The 14,489-nt window shown below is 39.8% G+C and overlaps 1 protein-coding gene across 1 annotated transcript; it reads right to left on the minus strand.

Annotated features, from left to right (window-relative positions):
* Positions 1–1,936: 1,936 nt before the first annotated feature.
* On the minus strand, positions 1,937–8,387 carry cd28 (CD28 molecule). The gene is made up of 5 exons (XM_031305689.2): positions 8,161–8,387; positions 5,341–5,591; positions 3,695–3,851; positions 3,424–3,584; positions 1,937–2,629 (listed from the first exon to the last, which is right to left on the minus strand). The coding sequence occupies exons 1-5, from the start codon at positions 8,231–8,233 to the stop codon at positions 2,537–2,539; spliced, it is 735 nt and encodes a 244-aa protein (XP_031161549.1). The 5' UTR covers positions 8,234–8,387; the 3' UTR covers positions 1,937–2,536.
* Between the last annotated feature and the right edge of the window lie 6,102 nt (positions 8,388–14,489).

A 14,489-nucleotide genomic window follows, 5' to 3' on the forward strand; every position in this document is an offset into this window, starting at 1 on the left:
ACAAGTAGGTGGAGGTGAAGGGGATTAGGACTTTCATAGCCTTAGTGGAGATCTGGGGGAACTCGTTCTCCACAGACAACCATAACGCGTGATCGGCATTTCTCCCGTTCTCTGTCACACTGCAGCAGAGGTGCAGCCTCGGACCCCGACCAGGTGAAACCTAACTTTAACTCAGGATCATATTTCCTTTCCTCATATTTTTTTGCTGGGTCCTGTCTCCTCCCTTAATGCTGACTTCTGTTGACTTGGGACAAGGAAACGATGCACTTTAAAGCTAATACACGCACGCACAATTACAGATACCAATAGAGCTGCATAGTTATTTTTTCTTCACGTGTCGCGCCTCCCCTGTGGCTCTTTGGCGCCACCCAGGGGAGGCGCGCCTCACCTATTGAGAACCCCTGCTCTAAAACACATTTCCTCGTTTCCTCTCTCCTCCCATGATTTCCTCCCCCATGAGGAACGGAGGCAAGTGGAGGAGTCGAGGAGGCAATTTAAGCAACATTAGAAGCCCCGCTTGTGTTTTTGATTCCCTAGTCTTCAGTTTTCGGAGTGTTTTGGAACACAGGGATGGCAGTAGCTCAGTCCGTAGGGAGTTGGGTTGTGAACCACTGGTTCCATACGGACCGAAGTACGGAGTGTGGACTGGTAGCTGGAGAGGTGACAGTTCACCTCCTGGGCACTGCCAAGGTGCTCGTGAGCAAGGCACCAAACCCCCCTCCCCAACTGCTCGGGGCGCCTGTCCAGCAGTTGCAGCCCCCTCACTCTGACATCTCTCCATTTGTGCATGTATAGGACCTGAGTGTGTGTGTGTGTGTGTGTGTGTGTGTGTGTGTGTGTGTGTGTGCGTGTTTATTTCAGGCCTTTTTGTAGTGTGTTCTAACAACAGAGTGGTAAAATTGTAATTTCCCAACTGGGGATCAATAAAAGTATTAATTATTATTCATTATTATTATTCACTCCTTTTGCCTGCCTGCCTAAGGACTTCCTTTGTTATAAGCCGTCTTATTTAATAAATCTTCCACCACCTCCTCATCTCTGCACTTTTGGGGCCAAGCCTGCTTCCCTAGACGTGACAAATATAACAAAAAGCTGATGCATATTCATGTTTCTGAAGATAATAATTACACAAAACTTTAAAACTTAAAGTTAAGAAACTTTATTGTAAGGAAATATTCAACATGAATATTTTCTGAACATTGCAATGGCAACAAAATATATACTGACATAAGGTAACAATAAAGTCACATGCAAATTACTTCCATAGCCATAATGCACCTGTACTGATTCAAAGCCTTGCATTTTCTTAGCCGGAGTGATTCAGTTTTTAATCAAACTAGTAGTTTGTACACAGTATTAGCCAAGGGGGTAAGCCTCTCTCCACAACGCGTACCTCCTATGGCGCCATTTTGATGCTAACAAGCACTCCCAATGACTGCCATTCATTTTGACGTCACTTTGACAGCGAATAACTTTACATCTGAAGCGTTTAAAGACTTTATTTGTCCATTGTTTATTTCTAAAGAAACACGACAATGTATAAAAGGCTCCATTACCTTGTATCTCACGTTATGGCTCCATAGCAGACGTTTTTGTAAAAATAGGCTAACGATTGTGTCATAACCACGGGACTTACTGTCGCATAGTAGAGGAATTACCGTATAGTACAGGAGAAGCTTGCAGGCAGTTTCGACTTACATTAGCTTTTTAAGTTTAATTACTTATGTTAACTAGCATTTTAGTTAGCAATAATTAGCCTGTGTCCATGTTATCTCCTTACATATACGTACGCTCTCCGTCTCTGCAAGATTCGGAATGATTGAAATTTCTCTTGGCACAGCTACCAGAAGACTTAGTTTTCAGACAGGTTGCTCACGTCACATTTACGTCGTCTCTCTCAGTTGGAGGCTGCGCAGTAACGCTCAGCCATCACCGGAAAAGTGCTTCTAATATCCTTAACTGGTCTCCGTCCAGAGCAACGGGATCTGTTGGTCCATTCTATATATTGTCTATAACACGCCTTCTAGCTGCAGTTATGTGAGAGCTCCTATAGGTGTCTCAACAACTCAAGTAAATGGAAACTCCATCAAAGCTACATCTTTTAATATACTAATGTGTGTTCACAACAATGTAAACATTATTTTTATACTTAAGAAGTAAAATATGCACATGCACCAAAAATGTCATTTTGGTGTGTTTTTTTATAGCTGTGGTAAAAAAAAGAACCTCAATCATAAGAGAGGTGATATTTAATAAACGGTCCAATATTCCTCTAACCCTCCGTACTCTACTGCTTTGAGATACTATGCAGCTTTGGACACAGCTTTGTGACTCTCCAGTGTGTTTTTCAAAGATTATTTTTTTGGGGCTTTCCCCTTTATTTATTAGATAGTGACAGTGGATAGACAGGAAAGTGGGGAGAGAGAGAGGGGGGGATGACACGCAGCAAAGGGCCGCAGGTCGGATTTGAACCCGGGCCGCTGCGAAGAACTCGCTCTTACTGGGTGAGCTAGAGGCCGCCCCGTATTTTTCAGTTTTAACATGAAAATGCAGCAGCGTCCACCTTGAGAAAAACATCAGGCTCTGGTCGGACTCCAATCTCCCTCCTCCCTTGCTCACACTGTTTAGCCTGCAAATAGAAAACACACCGATTTTAATGCAGCAAACAACAGATGATCATTATTATCATATCATTCAGTGGAGAGGAAGAGGTGAGAGCCAGACAGGTGGCAGGTGTTTCAGAGCTATTTTAAAGTTTAACTTTGGCATCAAACATGCTGCATCCAACTGCCATAGTACCTAATGGATCAAATAAATATTTCTATTATATATTTTTATTTATGGAGGGGTTAAAATCAATACGGCATAGTATCGCCAAGTATAGGTCTTTTATTATATAAATTGCCCATGAGAAACTTTTTGGTTCTAAACTAATAAAATCAATTGGTTTTGAAAAGTTTTTCTTCGAACAGAGAAATTTATCTTTTTAGATAAAACAGATAATGACAACGTTTTCTTTTGGGGACACAGTTTGAAGTTGGATAAAAGGTAATAAATTGCAATATATTGCAGAATATTGCAATATGTTTAAAATCGCAATAACATCAGTAGCGTGATAATATTGTATTGTGGGGCCTCTGGCGATTCCCACCCTTAATATACCATGTGTGTATATATATATATATATATATATATATATATATATATTTTAGGGGTGTGAATCTTCACTGGTCTCACGAATCACCCCCACAATATTATTATATATTGCCACATGGTTTTTTATTGACAAATTCAAGCAGTCAAATATATATGAACCCCACCCCCCCATATATATATATATATATATATATATATATATATATATATATATATATATATATATATATATATATATATATATATATATATATGTAATACTCTGACCTGGAAGAAGATAATGATGATGAGGACACATATGACCAGTATCATCAGTACAACCACAAGAACAGATGTTCTTGATGTTATCCTCTCCTCATCGTCCTCTCCTTTATCGCCCTGCTGTGCAGCCTGTCTGTGAGTCTCCGGCAAGGGACAGTCGGAGCTGCCTGTGAACAAAGGAAATGGATGAAGAGAAAGGAAGACTGAATGGAAGACAGACAGATGTGTGAACTGTGGGGCCAGTGGGTAAACTGCAGGTCACGTGTGGGCGTCTTACCTAAGACATGAATGAGCGTGCCGTTGCCAGTGAGCCGCAGGTATGGTGGTGGGTAGAAGATCTCTATCCCACAACGATACAGATCTGTGTCTGTGGCTTTCAGTCCAGACACTGTCACCTCCACAGAGCCCTCCCTCAGCCGAGCAGAGCACTGCACCTAAAATACACAACAAACCCGAGTTTGACTCCAGTTCACACCGGAGGACGGAAGCTGCCGAAATCAAAACTAAATAAATGGCTCGATGAATGGATTTTTATACCATTAAATGTACCAAACATAATATTAAAAATAAATGTAGGCACTTATTAATTGATTAAAATTGTGACATAAATTGATATTTCTGTTTTAATTTGCTTCTTTATTTATTTACCTTTGAATTAATTCCACTATCTATTTACTTTCCTATAAAATTTTCCCTTTGATTTTTATTTTTCTTATTTACTTTTAAACTAATATTTTTATTTTTGCATTTATGTTTTATTTCTTTTAAATCTAGTCATAAATGTACTTATTTATTTTTAAATGTATTAATTTATTAATTCTTTTCCCTGCTCCATGGATAGGATGCGGCATAAAATAGTTTCCATTATTTGGGTCCTTTCTGTGTGAAGACAACCTGAAGTAAAGCATGTGCACTCGTATGCATCGGTGAATGTTTATAATGTAATAATCCATATTGATGGATTACTACGTAAACATAAACATAAACTATAAACATGTATTCCTAACCATCCACATGAGTTCCAAGCATTTTTTTTATTTATTTTTTTGCCATACTCTATGTCTATGTCTATTTAAGGAGGCATTTCTTCTTCCTTGAAATTACATTTTGCTCACAAGAAATAATATTTAAATTCCTAAAAAGTAGATTTACTGAGCACATGTACACTCCCTCCACCTGTTGGACAGTGTGAACTCTGGCACTACCCTCAGGCCAAACTGTCAATTTGTCAACACAAAATTCCTCGTAATCTGTAGCCCAAGGGTCTTAAACGTTTTTACACCAAGGACTCCTTAACTTAAAGAGAGATGGAGCAGGGACCCCCTACTATATATATTGTATAAAATTAAGTTGCATATTAAACTGGGCCTACAATAAAGTGTAGGGTGGCCTGAAGTCTTTATAAATACATTTTAGCATAGAATACTAAGCTATTAAAATAATAATTGTCGGCATTATTTTATAAACCATCCTTTAATGTTACACATACATGCGGTACATTGAACCCTCAGGATTAACTGTATCTGTGGATGGCTACCTTATGACCACTTAGGCCAGTAAGCCTATAATCAGTGGGGCTTTATATTTGTTAATAATATGTTGGATTCAAAACTTTCAAAAATTAACAATAATTTGGAGGCCCCCCTGCAGTGACACTGAGGACCCCCTTAGGGGTCCCGGACCCCCTGTTGAAGATCTCTACTGTAGGACATACTGCCACACATTTTGCTGAACACATTCATCCTTCCTAGTGAATGAACCACTTTGATTTTGAATGGTCCCATCATTGAAGATGAATCTAGGGTCAAAGGAAAGAGGCTTTTTTTTATGTAAGATGCCTGCCTCTTTTCAGTATGACGCTGATAATGAAAATGTGTTCTCAGGGCCTTGAATGTTAGATTTCATTCTTTTTAACAGACGTACCTCTCTCTCTTTCGCCACTCCTGGCTCTGTCTGCTCTGTGAAGCTGAGGGTGGACGAACAGAGTTCCTGGGTGCCGTGGAGGCCTTTCAGCAGAGTCACGCGGAGCTCCTCAGGGTCAGGGTACGGGTACGGCAGGGTTTGCTCGTCGGAGGGTTGGCTCTTGTGGAAGGAGGGTCGGGGTTGGACGAAGCACTGGAGCTGTGCCGTACCATTGGTGCTCACTACTTTGTAGTGTTGGATCACCTTCACAGCTGGCAGAGAAAAAGGGAAGGTTGGGTGGACACGGTTAATATATGGACAAGTGTGCATAGGTTTTTCGAGTTTGGATCTCACCATCATGGGCTTAGATTTCCGGAGGGGGGGGGAGAGAGAGAGGGGGGGGGTGGAAGAGGTATGAAAGACGAAGGCTCGATGGTGTTTTAAGCCCCCAATGTCTCCTTCCAGGCAGCGCTGCGACCGTTGACTTCAAGGCACCTAACCCTAACCTTAACCATAACCATTGCCTAATCCTAGTGCCGTTGGGGGCTTAAAACACCGATAAGCAAAGACAACCCACTTCACAAAAGAGGTACAAATGACTGTTCAAGTCAAACATGTAGGTCTAATCCTCTTAAAGATTTGTTGTTGAGATGTACTGTATATGATTCCTAAAAAAACAATACAGGAGTATAATAATTTCCTTTACATAAATCAAAACATTTACACCATAAATTGATGCAGAAAAGACACAAATTGTTGCCTAGAAATTCACCAGAATGCAGGAAATTAAGATTAAAATTTTACTTTTTTTAAGAATAGAACAAATAGCAACTTAAACTTACTGCAGCTGTCTGCAAAGGAGCGAGCTACTAACCTCACACTATGTTCAGAGGTGGACAACAGAAAATGGTCACTGACTATTAATGCTACTTGAAAAATAATGAATTTCATTACTAGTTACATTACTTTTCGTTACTCAGATCTGTCAGAGGTGGCCTACAAAATCCCGAAAACTCTCCACACCCACACGTCACTTCCTGCGTTTGACATTAAAACACTTAAACATTGTGGTTTGACTGCACACAGCAGCTGTGCAGAAGTGCACACTCCTTAATGAGGGATGGTGGCTAAAGCTAGCTAATAAGTTAAGCAATACAGTTTCCATCGAGTTTTTCCACTGAACACAGAGAAAAACAGATATCAACCTCACATCCAACTCATAGTAAGACAGCAAACAAGCCAACCTCAAAATATCTGAATTTTTATGTACAGATAATTACTGAAGTGCATTACATTGCAGTTCCAGTGCCACAGTGTGATAGTTTTACAGCCACAGATAAGATAAGAAGCCTTTATTGTCATTTTATTACAATGAATTATTATTTTTATGACTATGATATGATAATTGTGATACTGTATGACACACATTCATTTAGAACATAAAACAAACAACAACATTCATTCAACATGTATCTTCAAACGAGGGCAGGACCATCAATGATCAAAAAAAAAAAGTTAAATATTAAATTGAGTTTGACAAGAGAGAGAAAAGTTTCATGAACACTTTTTTTTTATCAGAATTTCACCTTTCAGATGGAAAAGCTTAAAGGAACAGTTTGACATTTTGGAAAATGTGCTTTTTTCGCTTATTTGCTGAGAGTTAGATGAGAAGATTAATACCACTCCCAACATCTGTGTGCTAAATATAATACAGCCAGCAGCCAGTTAGCTCAGCCTTAAGACTAAAGGAAATAGTCCGTAACATAACCCTCTTTAAAAACAATGAATTGTTTCCACACTTTGCCAACTAACATCTTCATTATTGAGCAGTTAAGTTGCTGGAAGGTAGTTTGGCTAGCTGTTTCCAGTCTTTGTGCTAAGCTAAATGGTTGCTGGGGATTTATATTTGCTAATAATATGTTGGATTCAAAACTTTCTAAAATTAACAATAATTTGGAGGCCCCCCTGCAGTGACTCTGAGGACCCCCATAGGGGGCCCGGACCCCCTGTTGAAGATCTCTACTGTAGGACATACTGCCACACATTTTGCTGAACACATTCATGCTTCCTAGTGAATGAACCACTTTGATTTTTAATGGTCCCAAGGGTCAAAGGAAAGAGGCTGTTCTAACTTGGGGAAAAAATGGGGTTTTTTTAATTAATTTTTTTATGTAATATGCCTGGCTCTTTTTTTGTATGAAACTGATAATGAAAAAATGAGAGTGGAAAGCATTTTCCAAAATGTTGTCCTGTACTTTTAACAATGAGTGCAGTTTACTATCTATTTACTATCATTTTCTATGCTTTGCACTCATGGTGGTATTTTATTCAAAGACAAATTAAAACAGGTGGTTCCTAATAGGCAACACATCCCCAAGCCCTTTACACCGAAAATCAGTGTAATGAAGGACAATGTCTGTCTTCATATAACTGGTTTGCTCCACACCCTCAGTATGACAACACTGTTTTTTTTCCAGTACTGTCACATTTTTTCTAAAAAAAAATATACAAAAATAAAATCCAGATACTCCACATATTATTAGTTAAATCTTGCTAGAAGGTTAAAAGGTCTGGCTTTCAGCTCAGACTGAAGTGGTGTGAAATTGGTGTGTATTCAGTGTTAATCATGCTGTGGTTCAGGTCAGTTCCTCCCAAATGTATTGTTTGGATAAGTGAAGAAATGGAGCCAACATAGGCAAAGGTCTGGGTTCAAGTTGCCTAGAGATGTCCAGCAAAATTGCAAAAACAACTGTTTGTAAAAATCTTTTAGTTACCAAGTGTTACCAATCCATGTTCTGAACATCTGGATCATCACATCAGTAAAATTCTGTTTCTACTCACCACTCCACACAGGTAGGCAGAGGCTGAGGACTGTCAACACAATCCATGGCGTCACAATGTGAGTCAGGAGCATCCTGCAGTATCTCGAACAGTTACTGTACACAGAACGACACAGGCAGTAAAAACTCTAAAATCGCTGGTGAGCACACACCCTCGCACTGAACAAATTTCATTAAAATACAGCAAAAACTGTGAAAGTTACCTTTTATAGTGGTACATTTCCTTCAGCTGTCATGGAAAAAGTGTGCCAGCACAGGAAATGATGCTAGGGTTTTGCCGGTAAAGAGAGACGGCAAGTTAAACCGGCTGTGGTTCTTCAGGAAAGCTGAGAAGAACAAAATTCTGTATGTAAGCAAGCATTAAAATGAAACAATAATGTATTAGTGTGAATATGTACAAAGTCACAATGGAGTTTTTTTTATCAGTTATGAAGAACACAGTCTTGCATTGCCAGGACTGGAGTATGTAGAACATCAAACAAGATACTAATAAAACCTGATATCCATTTGATCCAAGAACATTCTTAAAACAGGGTTGATATGCCTCAGAATCAAAAGAAATATATTCAACCTTTTTGCACATAACTCTTGTGGAAGGTTTTGTATTGACTTGTTCATGTGGAAACTGTTGCAGGCTTGACATTTAGTTTGAATTCCTGCTAATTCCGTGAATTTTCCCTGCAAGATTTAGATTACAGTGCCATCAAAGTCTGGAAAATATCTATATGTAGGCTAATAAGATACATTTTTACTCAACTGAACAACTCCATTAGTTTAATTCTTGTATTCTTATATAAAAATACACAATCCTCCTGAAGTCTGCACTGATTGTGCCACCACAGCACACCACTTTTTCTGGTCTTCTGATTATTTCATTTTTAAGTAGTAGCAAATATAGGATAGATAGTTAATTTTAGACAAAATACCACTCTTTTTGGGGACCTTAAGGAGTCAGTAGTTTTTCCTAAAAGAACTCAGGATAGCTGAAGAACAACGTGCAAACGAAGGGCAGCATTCGCCACATCTGCAATGGAGCAGAACAGGATTTTCTGTCAGCCTAAACAAAGAAAAGGCTTTATGCTTACTTTAACTTTACACCATTCTTATCTGATCTGTCCCATTAAAGGAGTTCTACAACATAGAAATACCACAGTTAGACAGTTCCTTGACAGCCTTCAACTCCTTCGGGGGTGTAGCTAATCACTTAGGGCGCCCGCTGCCTAACTAACCGCATGCCAAAAGTCTTGGTGTAGTTTTCGATCCAGATTTTAAATTTGACACTGTTTTGAAAAGTTGTTTCTTTCCAACTAAGAAATATCGCCAAACTCAAACCGTTACTCTTATTTAAAGACCTGAAGATATTCACAGATGCCTTAGTTTTCTCTCAATTACTGCAACGCTCTTTATTTTTTGCCTGCAGCTGGTGCAGAATGCTGCTGCAGGGCTGCAACTAACGATTATTGTCATAGTCGATTAATCTGTCGATTATTTTCTTGATTAATCGATTAGTTGTTCAGTCTATAAAATGTTAGAAGATTCAGCTAGTGCGTTTACATGCAAAGCAGTAACCGGGGTATGGTTAGTGAACATCCGGGTTATGCCAGTTCTCCCTGTATACATGAGAGGGGAAGAATGGGAAGAATGACAGGAGTAACTCTATCTCCGGTACAGTAGGTGGCGTTCTGCCAACGCGCAGCGCTTTTTCTTTCAGTTGACCTATGCCAAAATTACACAGGCCGATCATTAAATTAGTAAAATTTAACCACTTGATTTTCGTTTACACACCCTTGTCAAAGCATAGGACAGCACAGTGTTCCCGCCAGATGACTGACAACTTGTTCGGCTCATTATAACGTTATCTGTAACCAGTGTCGGGTGGAATTAGCAAGTTAACTTCGTCAGCTAACTAGCTAGCTAACATTAACGTTAGCCAGCGACCACAGCGGGAGCTGCTCAGTCCCTTCACTTTTTTGCGGAGACACAGCGTTGACAAGCCCCGGAGATGGACAATTTATCTAGCCATCTCCCAATGTCCACTGCTGCCTCGGCGGGGAGTAAAACAGATGAACCGCAGACTCTTTACTGCCGATGACCCGCTGATTCGGGTAATGCTGTTTTGTTGTATGGTGTCATAGCAACCATAGATATATATACTGACTAGATGTCGCCTTGAGCTTCTAAGCATGCGTCAACACCACCGCCATCTTGGAATGGGGATCTGAAGCGCCAAATTAGTTTTCCCGCATTCAGATCAGTACTAAAGATGCCGGACTTTTGTGATGCTTATGGATGTTCGAACGAAATAAATGAAAAAACAAACAGCAAGGGATAACATTTCACAGGTGAGAATGTGTTTTATCATATTGAATGTTACGAAATTATATTTCATGTTTCAGTCCTTGGTCGACGACCGCATGTAGTTAATCCATGCTAGTAGGGAAGAAGGAAGAAGGTAGTGTTGTTGCAAGGATACTTAACACTTAGTTTTAAGAATGGTTGACCTGTGTTATATACTGTAATCATGTATGAAGCTATGATAAATATAAAATGTTTTGATATCAGTTAAAATATCAGAAAAAAAATGAGTCCTTGTTTTTGTCTTGTAATATATCCATTTTACGCTGGGTAGCTCTTACATCACATTGTATTGCAGGCTTGCTGATGTACAAAGTAAACCAATACAATTCAAATGTTTAAATTAATTAACATGTATTTTCAAATATGGATAGTCACACCATTGTAGCCATTTTGCATGCAGTAGGCTAGGCTAAGGTAAGTAGCGATAGTTCATTTTAAGTTTACTTAAGTGGAAGAATGTGACTAATAAACCTAGGCCTACTAGCACTAGGCATTCCATTTTGAACATGAAGTAGATTACATTAATATCAAAAGCTTAAATTCTCTCTGGACTCTGGAATCATAAATACATGTCTGACCTTTGGAACGAACCAAAAAAACTAGAAAATCGCATGAGATTTTTACGATTTATGGTGATTTTATTTCCGTTAGACCTTTGCCTACATTGACGCTGATGCGTTAAAGAGGAGTGGCTTCCCTCCGCCAAGATGGCGGCTCTATTGACGCATTCGTTCCAATGAACAGCAGTAGCCAAGGCAATATCTAGTCAGTATATCTATCTATGCATAGCAACGACTACGACTCACAGCCATTGATGTGTTAAACTCACAGCGCGCTGACGGATTATGTTCGGTTCAAAAACCACTCCAGGAGAGTGAGGAGGGCCGTTGAAGCATGCGCAGACACTTAGATCAATCATAGCCCAGTTAAGGTGTATACATGGAGGAATAAACCGGTTACTGAAGGAGTTCTCTAAGTCTGTTAACCGGGTTATGAGAACTCCAATTTTAACCAGGCTAAGGTGTTTACATGGCGTTTGAGAAGTTGGGGTATTGCCTCATTTGCTTAAAATAAGCTTCAAATGTAACCATAATAGGCCTGAGAAGTTTTTTGATATATCAACAGAAATACTATTGTTTAATGTTACATAAATGACATTTGTTTTCTAATGTGACAGAATTACAGTATATAATATATATAATATATATATATATATAATCAGTTTTTTAAACTGCATGTAAACTCACTCACTGTTTCCCAAAAGCCCAAGATGACAACCTCAAGTCGAGTCTTGTTTTGTCCTTCAGTTTACTGTCACAGAGGAGCAAAGAAACTAGAAAATATTCACATTTATAGAAGCCGGATTCAGAGAACAAACTGATTAATCGATTACCAAAATAGTTGTTGATTAATGTAACAGTTGACAACTAATCAATTCATTGTTTAATCTTTGCAGCTCTAGTTTGAATGTGACGGTACATCACATGTGACAGTTTCTGTTATTTCATCAGTTCAGTTTCTTCTTTGGAATATTAGACTATTTGCTGCGTATGCATTTCTTTGCCCGACACACTTAATATGCAATGATGAGGTGCAAACGGTGGAAAATAGCTAATTCTACTCACTGTGTTTTTTCACATAGATTGACAATGAAAGTGCTGATGTTATGACATTCTGTGTCCTCCTGACGTCACATCTGTGTTTTGCCTGGAAACACTCTGTGGGGTTAAGCCCCATTCTTGCTGAAGTTACAGTCAGCACTACGCTCTTCAGTCACACGGAAACCAGTGGTTTATTTCTGCTGCTGTCATTGTTTCAGTAGGCCTATATGGTTGAGCATGAAATGTAAAAAAAAAAAAGAGCCTGAAGCTGGAAGTCAGCCTGTATGCACTGATCACATGAAGCTAATTAAGTGTAGTTTAAACTATATCTGATTAAAAGGTAACATATTATGTTTTCCCTATTTTCAGTCATATCTACAATGTTATAATATTGGATTTTCATGTTAAACGTGGCCAAAACAAATAACAAAAATGAAGTTTTCTGTTCAGAACTGTTCTGAACGCTCCGGTTTCAACAGTTTTTTCTATTCTCGGCTAAGTGTTGCGCAACTAGAGGGTTTCCGCGGGGTCTTAAAAACTCTAAAAGTCTACATTTTCAAAATCCCAATGTTAGACCTTAAATTCATTAAAGTATTTTGTTCTAGGTCTTAAATAATTTTCAGTAGGTCTTAATTTTGCTACGTCAATGTAACGCTACCTCTAATGCTCATTGAAATGTTTCTGCAGCACTTGGAGTGTTTTTTTTTATTCCTTGGTGTTGTATTTCATTCTGTTGCTAGTCCAACTACAATTACAACTAAAAATTAAAGCTGCAAGCAGCGTTGGATGGGCCCTCGCTCCTCTGTGCACATCGGGGTTACAGGCGGACGCCGTACCATGTGACCCTGCATTTGTGCAACGGTCGGACACAGCGCACACAGTGGAGTGTGCGGCGTTGGAAATGGTGTATTGCAAATTTACAAAGTAGAGGGGGTGGACAAACGGTCACCAATGAAAAGGGAACTCTCTACAGAGTTCAATGATACCTCACACAAGAGTATACCTTAAACAGGTCACCAGTTATGAAAGAGGGCGTGGCTACAGCATAGGGGGCGGGCCAAACCATGACCAATGACAAAGGAACTCTCTACTGAGTTCAGTTATACCTTACACAATGGTCTACATCACATGGGACATTAGTTATAAAAAAGGGCGTGGCTTAAGCATAGGGGGTGGGTCAAACCATGTCCAATGACAAAGGAACTCTGCTGAGTTCAATGATACCTCACACAAGACTCTACCTGAAACGGTTCAAAAGCCATAAAAGGGGGAGTGGTCTGATTACATGGGCGTGGTTAAAGTATAGCAGCCCGGTCTCACGGCAGTTCGTGTAAATGTCACGTTATTTTAATCTATTGATACGTGTTCACAGGGACGTTTTTCTTGTTTTTTACGTGGTGGCCAGCATTAAAATGTGAAGTAATGTATTTCAATGGGAAGCATATTTCGTGGTCACAGCACGAAAATGGTAGGGAGTAGTATAAAAAGCCAAAAATCCGCGTAGGGAGGTTGGTCGGGGTGGTGAATGGGTCAAAAACACAGAGCTTTTACCCGGGCGAGCGGGGTTCGCGTCGCCGCGTGTGGCGATTTGTTTCCTAATCACAGGCGCCCTTTCCCTGTAGTGTTTTTCCTAAACCCAACCTCCGCCATCCCGTTATTGTGGCGCGTCCCCAGCGGCCGTCTCCCGGCGTGTGAGGCGCCCCATCCCGTTATTTTGGCGCATCCCCAGCGGCCGACCCAACCTCCACCATCCCGGTATTGTGGCGCGTCACCCGCAGCCGTCTCCCGGCATGTTGAGGCGTCCCGTCCCGTTATTGTCGCGCGTCCCCTGCGGCCGACCAAACCTCAAAAAAATGGCTGCCACGCCCACACCATTGGACGAAAAGTTTTGCTTTTAATAACTTTTCATCGTTGAGGTCTTTAGATGACACAGACCAAATTTGAAGTTGATCGGATTACATCTCTAGGAGGAATTTGTTAAAGTATAGCACCTATAGTTTTGGACCTACTTCCTGTTGCCACTAGGGCACGCTATGACTTCGAGTAAATATCTGTCTCTAGATGTCCTCAGGGTTGGACTCTTATGAATCCTGAAAAGTTTCGAGCCAATTGGACAATGTACACTCAAGTTACACCCACTTCCTCTGTTGATGGCGAAACGCACAAAATGGCCGCCGCTGTTTAGATCTGTTGTGGTATTTATGCAAATTAGCACATACGTAATTAGATTATGCATTGTTTTCCCATGTTAACAAACAATTTAAAAAAACTTGTAAAACATTTTTGTTTGGCTTGATGTAAGTAATCAACTCAGTAATTTTCATGGTGATATCTAAAGGTTAATATTTTTACCCTATTCAAGTGAGAAAAA

This window comes from Sander lucioperca, chromosome 8 (assembly GCF_008315115.2).
Source record: "Sander lucioperca isolate FBNREF2018 chromosome 8, SLUC_FBN_1.2, whole genome shotgun sequence".
Taxonomy (NCBI): domain Eukaryota; kingdom Metazoa; phylum Chordata; class Actinopteri; order Perciformes; family Percidae; genus Sander; species Sander lucioperca.

Bases quoted from the DNA above. Each gene is read 5' to 3' on its own strand.
- cd28 (XM_031305689.2), bottom strand. From the start codon at position 8,233: ATGCTCCTGACTCACATTGTGACGCCATGGATTGTGTTGACAGTCCTC. The intron at 3,852-5,340 runs GTACGTCTGTTA...TGTGTATTTTAG, and splicing joins GAGTGGCGAAAGAGAGAGAG to GTGCAGTGCTCTGCTCGGCT. The intron at 2,630-3,423 runs GTCAGAGTATTA...TTCTATTTGCAG, and splicing joins TCATCATTATCTTCTTCCAG to GCTAAACAGTGTGAGCAAGG.